Source organism: Prionailurus bengalensis, chromosome B2 (genome assembly GCF_016509475.1).
Source record: "Prionailurus bengalensis isolate Pbe53 chromosome B2, Fcat_Pben_1.1_paternal_pri, whole genome shotgun sequence".
NCBI lineage: Eukaryota > Metazoa > Chordata > Mammalia > Carnivora > Felidae > Prionailurus > Prionailurus bengalensis.
This window is the reverse complement of record NC_057349.1, coordinates 118,910,595-118,922,708: the sequence shown is the minus strand read 5'-3', so window position 1 is coordinate 118,922,708 and position 12,114 is coordinate 118,910,595. Positions and strand designations below refer to the sequence as shown.

General features: G+C 37.7%; 1 protein-coding gene across 1 annotated transcript in view; it reads right to left on the bottom strand.

Annotated features, from left to right (window-relative positions):
* The window catches only part of ENPP3 (ectonucleotide pyrophosphatase/phosphodiesterase 3), a 74,726-nt gene that overhangs the window by 31,512 nt on the left and 31,100 nt on the right, over positions 1 to 12,114 (bottom strand). Inside the window, exons 12-15 of the mRNA XM_043592385.1 lie at positions 4,784 to 4,892; positions 3,599 to 3,727; positions 2,812 to 2,843; positions 93 to 220 (exon numbers count right to left, since the gene is read on the bottom strand). Coding sequence (XP_043448320.1) covers positions 93 to 220; positions 2,812 to 2,843; positions 3,599 to 3,727; positions 4,784 to 4,892 — 398 coding nt within the window. The remainder of the gene's footprint in view (positions 1 to 92; positions 221 to 2,811; positions 2,844 to 3,598; positions 3,728 to 4,783; positions 4,893 to 12,114) is intronic.

Here is a 12,114-nt window from a genome sequence, read left to right as displayed (position 1 = left end):
GCATGATCATAATAGACCGGTAAAATGAAGGCAATTTATAATGAAAGACGGTGGTTAAAAGTATTATGAAACAAGTAAATAGATGCACAAACCTCACAGCCAGCCACTGTCGGTCCACCAAAAGATGAACTTTGTCAATTCTGACATTTTTGGCAAAGTGTAGTCGTTTTGGCAAATCAGGAGTCAAATAGGGTTTGAAATGCTGATCAGGTTTTCGGCACTAAATAATAGGTAGATTATTTGTTTGTGTAAGTTATAAAATATGCAGGCTAATTTAACAATTTCATTTGCTAAGACAATTAAGCGCTCTTTAAAAAGTAAGAAGATTTAAACATGGCTAATAAAATAAGGCTATTAACCCTATTCTCAGTGTGGCCAAATTCCCCAATTAGGTTGCTTTTATTGTTGCAACAATACTTAAATTGCAATTAAAGTATATGATTTAAATTATGATTTGGTGTCTGATGTTCTAGATTTTTATATCTTTAGCCACCATAACCCTCCCCTCCTTTTTTGACAGACAATAGATATGTCTGGATTTCAAGTGGCAATTACAATTTTTGAATTTAAATTATGTATGTATATTATATAACACATTAGTAGATATCAGTAAAAATTTTAAAAACCAATTTAATTGCACCAAAATCCTTTTACAGTCGATTCAATTTCCCCTTGAAATAACCTACATTTGCTTAATTCTCAAGCCAAGTCAAAACCTAGAACAGGCTCCTTATTTGTGAACAATTCATGGATTTCTCACAAACTGGAGTGAAATTTTGTGTCTTTCATAATTACTGCTGTAACTAGACGGCATATTTTAAAACTGTGTAAAGATGCAACTCAGTCATCTAAAAAAAGAAGTGAGGAAATGAGAAACAGAACTACAAAGGAATGTTTTCTCCCTCGTGAACTTTTTTTGAGAAACAAGAGGAAAAAAATACAGGTAAGCATATGGGAAAATAATTTTTTTCTACTTTCTCATTTTCTTATTTATTTTAAGCCTTGATAATCACACAAATATTTTAAGTCTGTGTCACTGCTGTTTGGGGCTCAATTTATATAAGAAGAAAGATACTATGAAATTGAAAAAAAATTTAAAAGGAAGTATGGACAACAGAGCAAGGAGAGTAACAGAATGAAAAGGGGAAGAGAAATTATTTATTGCACAGATATTTCGGCCAGTTTTTCTTTGCTTATTTTGGTATCTCTACCAGGCTTCTTTTTCTTTTTAATTTATCATTACTTCCTGTTGAAGTCAATATTTTTGTAACATCCAGGCAAGTACATGATGGCAGCAGTTGGTTATGAAGCTTCGTCAAAGATACAAAGAACTAGAATGTGCCCTTGAGGACCACAGATCATCTGACAAATCACACTTTCCTAGCTGGTGTGTAGCTAGAGTAAATCCAGAGGAAAGTGGAGTCACACTGCCAATTTCCGAAGCAGGACGGGGTTATACTTTGCATTTGAGAATTTAGGATGAAGACCTTAGAGTTGGGAAGACTGTGCTCATTTTATCTAAGAACAAGGATGCCATTGTCTGTCATGCAACCAGAATGTTGTTGAGCTTAAAGAGTCATCCGTTCATGTTTGATTACGTTTGTCCAATATAAGCTCAAAACAGGCCTATGGGGAATACTGTACCCCCATATGGAAAATTTCCTGGGAATAATGGACTATTCAGGAAATGATGGTCCATTTCTTCGGGGTTCTATAGCTCTAGGCCCAGTCTTTATTTGCGATACCATTAATGGTTTCCAAAGCCCGTGGTATCCAATCCTCCTCCACTACAGGATTATTAGAGATCTTCCCTTCCTCAGCAACAGGGCTTCTGCTATATGGCTCGTGAGGTGATGGGGAAAAGGACAACAATATGTGGTTTTAGAGAGTCCATCTGTTGAAAATTCTGAAGTACCCATCCAATCAGCATGAACACACTGCCTGTATGCCCTTCGCCAGCAGAGGGAGACATTGTCCACCATGTTTACTCAAGACCAAAATATCAAAGTATAAGAGAAAAAAGAAGTGATTAACACTCTAAAGAATTGCTGCTCTAATGGTCATTTCTGCATCAGACTTGCAGTGGGTCCTAGGTGACGGTAACATTCTTCATGCGGTGTTTTCTTACCTTCAATCATTCCCAGTTCATCCTAACAGTTTATAATTGCACACGACCTATATACTTAAATAAACCTAGCTCCACCCCAAGCAATGATAAACTCATGAATTCCATATAATAGATAATGTGCTTGTGAATATACCTTAAATACAGAAGTATTAAAACTACATGAAAGAACATTTCAGGTCTCTCTAGGAGTAGGGAATTCTACTTTGAAAAGCCCAGTTTGCTTTAAGATCTGTATCTCGAATTTGCCCCACTAAGTTTACTCACAACCTGGAATGTGGGAACCAGTCAAAAGAAGTTGGAATTAGACTTAGAGGGTAAAGAGATGATTTTTCTGACCTCTATGAAAAGATGTGTAAGAGTTCATGATTCACTATTTTCTTATGTTAAGTCACACAACACATGTGACTGGCATGGCCCTTTTGAATGGGACAGCAACCCACTCAGTAAAAGCCAGGAGTCAGGGCCACTGTTGTCACAAACTAATCTCTAGTGGTAGCGACTGTAAATGAAAACACCTAAGACAAAAGCAGCTGATCTGCAGGTAAAATACTATCAACGGAGGGTTTAAGAAATAAATTTCAAGTGGATTGGACTCAGAAATATGGAACATAAATTTCCTCAAATCCAGATTTTAAGGACATTATATTAACTTAGATATATGTATTAGGACACTGTATACTTACACTGAGGTTCCTAACAATTTCTTCAGAATTAACTGTTTCAAAAGAAAAAAATAAATAAATAAACCACATTACAAATGTGAACATATCAGATGAATTTCACACATACATTTATTAATGACAATGACCTGGTAAAATTAATAAGAAATTCTTTTAAAATTTATTGATTTGTTTTGAGAGAGAGAGAGAGAGAGAGAGAGAGAGAGAGAGAGAAAGGGAGCATGAGCCAGGGAGAGGCAGAGAGAGGAGAGAGAAAAGTCCCAAGCTCCAGGCTCCATCTCACAAACTGAGATCATGACCTGAGCCAAGATCAAGAGTCAGACACATAACAGACTGAGCCACCCAGGTGTCCCTAAATAGGAAATTATTTTCAGGAAAGAATTATTTTAGAATTTAACGTATAAGTAGAATATGTTTTAACCTAACGATTAAGTAGAATATATTAATATTTTTGTAATATTAATGTTTAATTGATGTTTTAATTATAACCTAATAATTACATGGAAATATCAATATTTTATTAATAGTAACATTTGATTGTATTAATATTTTATTGGTATTAATATAGTTAAGTAGAGTATACTTTTACCTAATGATATTTGATATTACCATAGACTTTATAGGCTGATGATATTTAAATAAGGACAGGGATTTCTTATTTGCTTCTGTGTGGTCTTCCCAAGAAGACAGAAGAGGGGGTCTGGCAATCCCTATATCCTCAGAATCAGGAAGTTATGGTTACACACTTTCAATTTTACCCCGTTTTTCACATGGGTGTCTTCATACTTACAAGTGTAAAAGTCCTGAGGTATATTACGAGACCTGATACGAGGGGCAGGCCCTTCATACATGTAGAAGTTTATTCGATGAAAATAATTAGTCATATATTCCATCTTGTCACAGTAAGTCTTATCCATTCCTGAATTAAAAAAAAAAATCCACTGAATGCATATAGATGGTAACAATTAGTTGTCTTTCATGATGTCAAATCAGAGATATTTTATGTGGCAGATCTCAAACTAAGTTTCACTGAGAATCTATATTAATTTAACCTATTATTTCACCCTAAATGGCAGATCTTAAAAATCCTGGCAGTGGAGGAGAAGGGTCGCATTGATCAGAGAAGAATAAGCAAGAATTATAAACAGATCATTTGCTCAACATAAATCAATTAATTTCAAAGAAGAAAATCCTCTGTAGAAAGCTCATTAGATCTTAGATGTATTATTTAACTTTATATAAGTAGCATGTGCTTAAAAAAAAGATTTGGTAGTTAAAACCTCTTCTATTTGTAGATTCTTCAGACTGCCCTTAAATTTTTATTTTCATATTTATTTATAAATTTATTTCATGTTTTATAATATCTTTTATCAAAATGCACATTAAAATGGTTCCCTTTAATTTTAAAACAATAGGTCAATGTGTTAAGAAAACATTTCAGAAATTTTTAAATAAATTACTCTGTTTCTCATTATCTTGATGTCCTAAAATAAAAACAAGAGTTCTGTAGACATGGTCCTTTTCCTCCTCTCTTCCTTGACTGGTTCCTTTAAAGCCTTTGGAGCTTAGCTTGACTAATGTAGAAAGTATCACCCCATCTAGAAAAGGCCTATGTCTGCTTTACATACCTCCAACCACACCGTATCTAGGAAAGTACTTGACATTGAGTAGGCACTCAAAAAATATTTGGTTGACTAACAACCCAACCATATCTCTGTTAAGTACTATGACCTCCATTTTCACAAAAAAGTAAGTATAAGGATGGATTTTCATAATGAATGTTAAAATAATTAAAGTAGAAATTTTAGTTTTAGTATCGTATTCATCACAGCCTACCACAAAACGCATTCTTTGCTTGTTCGAGAACCTTTAGGTCTAGAAGTATAGACTTTAAAATATCACTATGCTTTTTGCATGCTCCTTGAAGTGAGAAGATATCATCAATGATAAAATATAATTTTTAAAAAAAGCGTACCATGGTCGGCCAAAAGGATTATATTGACACAATTGTCTAAGTTCCGCTGTTTTAGGCCTTCCATCAACATTCCAAAAGTCTTATCTACCAACTGTAAGGCTTGAATTACCTAAGGGAAAAAAAATGGAGTTAAGACTGTCTTCATAAATTAAAATTTAATTGATGAAATCATTATCCAAGGGAGTGAGTAAAAACTGAACACATTTCCTTCTCTGATATTTCTGGATTTTGAAATAGGACATCAGAGCCCAGCACTGTGCTACCACATTTACCAAATACCAATTCCCTGAATTTCTATAAGCAAATAAAAAAAAGTAAACCATGTTTTCCACAAAGGAATATAGACTACTGTCCAATTAGTATCTGAGAAAAATGTTCTGCCTCAACAAATATTCAGCTGCAAAGGCTTTCATCATAATACCCAATGCTGGAGAGGGGAGTCCACAGACACTTCTATAGAAGTCCACATGGTTATTTGGGTGCTGAGGGATTATGTGACAATGCCTAACCAGAGCGTTAAAAAAAGGACCTACCCTATAACCTAACAATTCTATTTCTGGAAATTTGTCCTCATAAACACTTATAGTACAAATGGCTATTTACACCTAGGACTAATTCATCACTTTATTTATTTATTTATTTATTTATTTACTGATTATTCATTCATTCATTCATTCATTCATTCATTTCTAATTTCAATTTAAAATATAAAATTTCAATAAATTTCAATTTCAATATAAAAATAAATATGCCACACACACACGCTTACAAACATTTCAAAATGTATTTTAAAAAACCATGACATGGGGAACTGCTCATAAATACAATGCTAAACATAAAATATTAAAACTAAACTGTATGTACCCATAGATATTTCATAATCCTTTCATGTTTAAATATATTTAGCACTCCTTAGTAAACACACATGCACAGAAAACGAAAAAGAAATATATCAAGGGACTATTAACAATGGTTGTCTCTGTATAGTGAATTGGAGTTCATTTTTATTTTATTGCTTATATTCTTTTGTGTTTTAAAATTTTTCTACACCTTATCAGCATAGTACATTAAACTATTTTAAGTGTGTAACTTTTTTTTTAAGTTTATTTACTTTGAGAGAGAGAGGGAGAGAGAATGAGCAGGGAAGGGGCAGAGAGAGGGGGAGAGAAAGAATCCCAAGCAGGGAGCCTGATATGGGGCTCAATCCCACAAACTGTGAGATCATGACCTGAACCGAGATCAAGAGTCAGATGCTTAACTGACTGAGCCACCCAGGTGTCCCTTAAATGAATAACTTTTAATTGACTAACTGTTCATTATTTGTTTCAGTGAAGAGGAAACTGTAATAGCAAATGGATTGGGGGAAAATGTGTAATCTCTTATAGTACTATTATAAAAATTATTGCTTTTTTTATTTTTTGAGAAGGAATTTTACAAGCTAATTATTGTTAAGAGCTTTAGTACATTATCTCATGAAATTGTCATGGCAAACATGCATGGTTGGTGCTACTTCCACCATCTGGAATTTCCAGTTGGAAATACCAGGAAACTTGAGGCTTAAAAATTTTAAATAACATGTTTATGGTCCTACAGTTAGCAAGGGATAGAACAGAATTGACTTCAAACCAGCTCTATCTACTGCTAAAATCCATCAACTCGGAGATAACTTTCCTGACTCTCATTCTTACGGTGACCATGCACTCTGGTTTACGAGCATGAGTTATGGTTCCCGCCCAATGTCATGGCATAATTATGTCCCTTTTCACAGTCACCTTACTCACTCCTCCCAAATGCAGTAATAGCCCCTTCTCTGTCCTCTCCCAGCACGCTGGCATCTGTTACCATTGGACTCTCCACAGATTTGAAATCATCTGTGCATATGTCTGCCTCCCAAGAAGAGTGTGAGCTCCTGCAGGGAAGGAACCGGGCAACCTAACTCACCACACGCTTTCCAAGCATAGGGTTTTTCACACAATATCCACTCCACAGATGGCACATATTGCTGACTGTAAAATGACTAGATGCCAGCCCCTTACTCTAACCCAGACAAAGGAAAGAAGAGAAATCCCTGTGACAGACCACAAGTGAGCATTTTGGGGGGTGGTAAGATAATAAATAGGAATAGAAATGTCTGCAGCTTTGGGGTAAACCAAGTCTGGGTAGAAAACCTTGCTTGTTTCACATGGAATCATGATCCTTCACTTTCACAGTGGATATTGTGGAAACAGTAAAATCAATCCTGATAAAATGAGTTCAATGCTAAGACCCTCAATAAACAGTTGCTTTTTGGATCCAAACATTCCCTTTTGTAAAATGAAATTCAAGACTGCAGAGGATCCTGCTAGTAGGAAGCTCTATGCAGCATTAACATAGTGGGCTTTTCAATAGGTACAACATCCTTCCTGTGTATTCTACCTCCACATGCTTTCTTGTGGGGGATAAGCTTAGGGATCCCCCGGGTTTACACCAATGGGTTGACAAGGCATAAAGAAATACGAAGTCATGAAATGCTCACACCCGAGTTTGGGTAAACCAGATTGGCACCCCAAGAATAGGGGGTTCAAAGGCACCCCAAAGTAGAGAGGGGGTGCAGAGCCCCCAAAATAGAGAGGGAGAGGCAAAGGCCTGAAATAGAAATGGCACAAAGGTGCCCAATACATAGGTGTATGAAATAAACAAGATTAGATATTCAGGGTCGAAGTACTATGCAGAAAAGCTGCTTTCACAGGAGGATAGGGCCAGGTTAGGTAAATTGGCGAACTGGACTTTGGACCCCTGTGCTGCAGGCAAAGCAGCCCAGAGCGGAGATGGTTAACAAAAGAAAAGATGCCTTATTAACCCTGAGGTTATTTCCCCTATCTGTCTCATCCCCTAGGCTGGCAAAGATAAACAGAGGTGCTGCCTCATGTCCCCTGTAACCAACCTTACTCCCGACTGCCCAGCGCCCAGATTTTGTTTTATATTGACCCAAACCCCAAACACCATAAATCTTCAAAAATCCCCTTTTCCCTCACGCCCCAAGTTAATGTTACCAGTTTCTTTGTCTCTTTGTATACATCCATCACTTTTGTAAGCCTTATGAGCCGAATAAATACAGGGCAAGGACCCTTATTCTGGGCTCTTGTCTTTTCCTGGACATTAGCCATCTCTCGCTTTCAATCCTGCATCCCGCTCTTTTACTAGACAAGAGAGAACTTTAGACCCAGAGTCTATGACACTTTCTCAAAAGTGGAGGTCCTCAGTGCTGTAGAATCATTCTACCATGTACATGAGCATTATCAAGAATTAAGTCGATCTGTTCTTAATTTCAGTTTTCTTTCCAAATTGAATTTTTCTTCCTAACTTTTCTTTCCATCTAACATGTAATAACTTGTTTTTCAATCAGGAGTCAACAGGTGAAACTTGTTAAAGTATTAGAACATTACTTAAGGTTATTCAAGACCCATCAGGACATTCTGTGCCTAATTCAACTTCAATACTAGAGAATTACTGAAACAAATTTGGTATCAAGAAGTTTCTGGGGTGCCTCAGTTGGTTAAGCGCCCAACTTTGGCTCAGGTCAAGATCTTGAGCTCAGGTGAGTTAGTGAGTTCGAGCCCCTCGCCAGGCTCTGTGCTGACAGCTCAGAGTCTGGATCCTGCTTCGGATTCTGTGTCTCCCTCTCTCTCTGCCCCTCCCCTGCTCACACTCTGTCTCTCTCTCTCTCTCTGTCTCCCTCTCTCTCTCTCTCTCTCAAAAATAAATAAACATTTAAAAAAAAGAAGAAGTTCCTGGTTTCACAAGACTTTAAATCTCTCCACCACCTTCTACATCCCTAATTCATAAAACCTTCTCCAGCTATACCAGGTCACAATACTCTTCCCATTTTAACACTGTTGTTTTTAACTCAGGAAACAACAGATGTTGGCAAGGATGCAGAGAAAGGGGGAACACTTTTTCATTGTTGGTGGGAATGCAAACTGGTGCAGCCACTCTGGGGAACAGTCTGGAGGTTCCTCAAAAAATTAAAAATAGAGCTACCCTATAACCCAGCAATTGCACTATTAGGTATTTATCCAAAGGGTACAAAAATGCTGACTTGAAGGGGCACATGCACCCCAATGTTTAAAAAGCATTATCAACAATAGTCAAGTTATGGAAAGAGCCCAAATGTCTACTAACAAATGGGTAAAGAAGATGTGGTATGTATACACGATGGAATACTACTCGGCAATCAAAAAGAATGAAATCTTGCCATTTGCAACAACATGGATAGAACTAGAGTGTACTATGCTAAGCAAAATAAGCCACTCAGAGAAAGACAAATCTCATACGATTTCACTCATGTAGAATTTAAGAAACACAACAAATGAACATAGGGGAAGGGAAGGAAAAATAACATAAAAACAGAGAGGGAGGCAAACCATAAGAAACTATTAAATACAGAGAACAAACTGAGGATTGCTGGAGGGGTGTTGGGTGAGGGGATGGGCTAAGTGGGTGATGGGCATTAAGGAGGGCACTTGTTGGGATGAGCACTGGGTGTTGCATCTAACTGATGAATCACTGTGTTCTATTCCTGAAACCAAGACTACACTGTATGCTAACCAACTTGGATTTGCATTTTTAATTTTTTTTTAATGTTTGTTTATTTTTGAGAGAGAGAGACAGAGACAGAAACAGAGACAGACAGAGACACAGACAGACAGAGACAGAGTGTGAACAGGGGAGGGGCAGAGAGAGGGAGAGACACAGAACTGGAAGTGGGCTCCAGGCTCCTTGCTGTCAGCACAGAGCCCCATGCGAGGCTCCAACTCATAAACTGTGAGATCATGACCTGAGCCAAAGTCGGAGGCTTAATGGACTGAGCCACTCAGGAGCCCCTAAATTTAAAAAAAAATGTAGGTGTGAGAAAAAAATAAACACTTGTTATTTTAATTCATTTTTTGAGAGAGAAAGCGCACGTGCACGGGACTGCTAGCATGCAAGTTGGAGAGGGGTGGAGGGCGAGGGATAGAGAGAATCTTAACCAGGCTCCACACCCAGCACAGATCCCAACACAAAGCCTGACCTCGTGACCATGAGATCATTACCTGAGCTTAAGTCAAGAGTCAGATTCTCAACCGATTGAGCCAGGCACCCATAAACACTGTTTCAGCTACCAAAATTTTAAAGGTTTCTTAAAACAAAACCTTGCTATACATTAAGTCATTACTTATTTGCCCTTTCAACATAGTTTCTGGGTAATGGCTTCATTTTCTTCAACCCCTAAGAATGCCTAACACAACATCACGCCCACCAGAAACTATTAAAAGTAGACCTTAAAAGGATAGCAGAGCAAGAGCAAGAGAGTATCAATGACTGAAAAATGTAGAAGTTAATAAGCTTGAAAAAGAGTGAGCGAACAAACTAAAGTAGCCTTTTGCTTTCAAATTATGTCACATTCACTCCAAACTAAAGTATATGACTAACAATAATAACAGCAATAAAGCCATAAAGCTTTCCAGGTTCTCCATCCATTTTGCCTCTTCTAAAGTTTTAAATGAGGCATGGTCTTAATCCTTCTATTTTCACTTTTCACTCTCTCCTTAGGACATCTTCACTTCCATGCACCCTCTACATGCTGCCAAGCTGCCTGATTTCATCCCCTTGGAGCTTTCAATCCATATTCAATTGCCTTCTGGGCATCTTCATTTGGACACCACAAGCCCCTTAACCACGACAAGATCTTCTCTTTCAAAATTGACCCCCTTCAGTCGCCTCATTGATGTAAATGGAAACACCTGCCAGCTAATGATAGCAATCTGACAACTGTCCTTGATCCTCCACTCCACCACCCAAATCCTACCAAGCCGTGCCAGGTCTATCTCCCAAATGAATCTCAAATGCAACTCCTTCCTCCCATGATGGTTGCCACTACCCTAGTTCAAGGTGCAATTATCTCTTTTCAGGAATGTTGCAAAGCTAACCCATCTCTCCCCACCTTCCTCTGTTCCCTCTAACCCACTCCTCTTGCATAGTAAAACTGATCTTTAGATACAACCCGATCTGGTCATGTTGCTTTCTTGATTAAAATGCCTCAGTGCTTCCCTTGCACATTACATGGCCAACAAGGATCTGCATGATTTGGTGCCTGCCTCCTTCTCTAGGCTTCTTTCTAGCCATTGCCCCCTGGGTCACAGTGCTCCAGACATGGGAGGGAGATAATCCTCATAGCGTTCCAAACAATACTTGGCACAGAGGAGCACACAAGAAGAGTTAACTGCCATTACCATTCTTACCATTATCACCATGTCTATTTGTCCCTTTGCCTGTCTGTCCCTTTGTTCATTCTGTGCATTCCTCTACCATGCTCACCTCCTCCCTCAACCAGGCTGTTTGTGAACTTTTTTCCTTTTTCTTATTCAGAGAACTTTCTAACCAGTCACAGTCCCTGCCTCTCCTCAGACTAGTTAGGAGCTCCTCAATCACCCCTCAGGGCACCTTGATCTTTTCCTTTGCGGCACTTTTCAACACTACACTTAAAATTTATTTGGGAGCTAAACTAGAGAATTGACTAGAAAAAAAGATACGGTGCCTAATATTAACTCAGCTGTATGGGTCAGACAAATACAGATTATAGTGTCCCCTCTCAAAACAATTAACCATATCAAGTGTGGATAAGAATTAAAACAGAAAAGAAGTGGTGAATGTACTTCAGATAGTTACTATGCCACTCACCCTTAAAATAGCCTGATTAAATGTTAAATTCTGGGATATCACCGAAGTGGTGTTGGAATATGGAGGACTAATGGGTTAAAAATGGTAGGACTTGAGCAAGGCCTTGTATCAGGAATCATTTTGGTTTAATGGGAAAAAAGAAGGGCATTTCTGATAAACCACAAAGTCAGGGTACCAGAAGAAATATGCTTTGTTTTCCAATGGAGGATAACTGTTAAATAAGTTTCCATGAAGCAGGAAAATGCCTCCATACTCATGGAGGCCTTCATAGCTTTCCATTATGTCCAGGACAATACAGGCTTCAGTGTAACAATAATAACAGCAATAAAGGAGATGACTTTTTTTTTTAAGTAATATTTAAGGTCTTTATTTCTGTAGTAAAAATGTAACATAATGGTTTAGATAATGGCAAAACTAATATTTAAAAGTCTACTTCAATTTTAATGGAGGCCCAGGAGAGGAAGGACTCTGCTGGGGGCACCAGAATATAAAGTCCAATTATAAGGATCTTATGAATGGAACATAGTGTGTGAATAGACAGCTGGATAGTTCACAACATACTTGCAAGTGACTTAATTTGGAATGAGCTACATTAACATGTTGAATTGGCATGCAGTATCTAGCCTTGATGG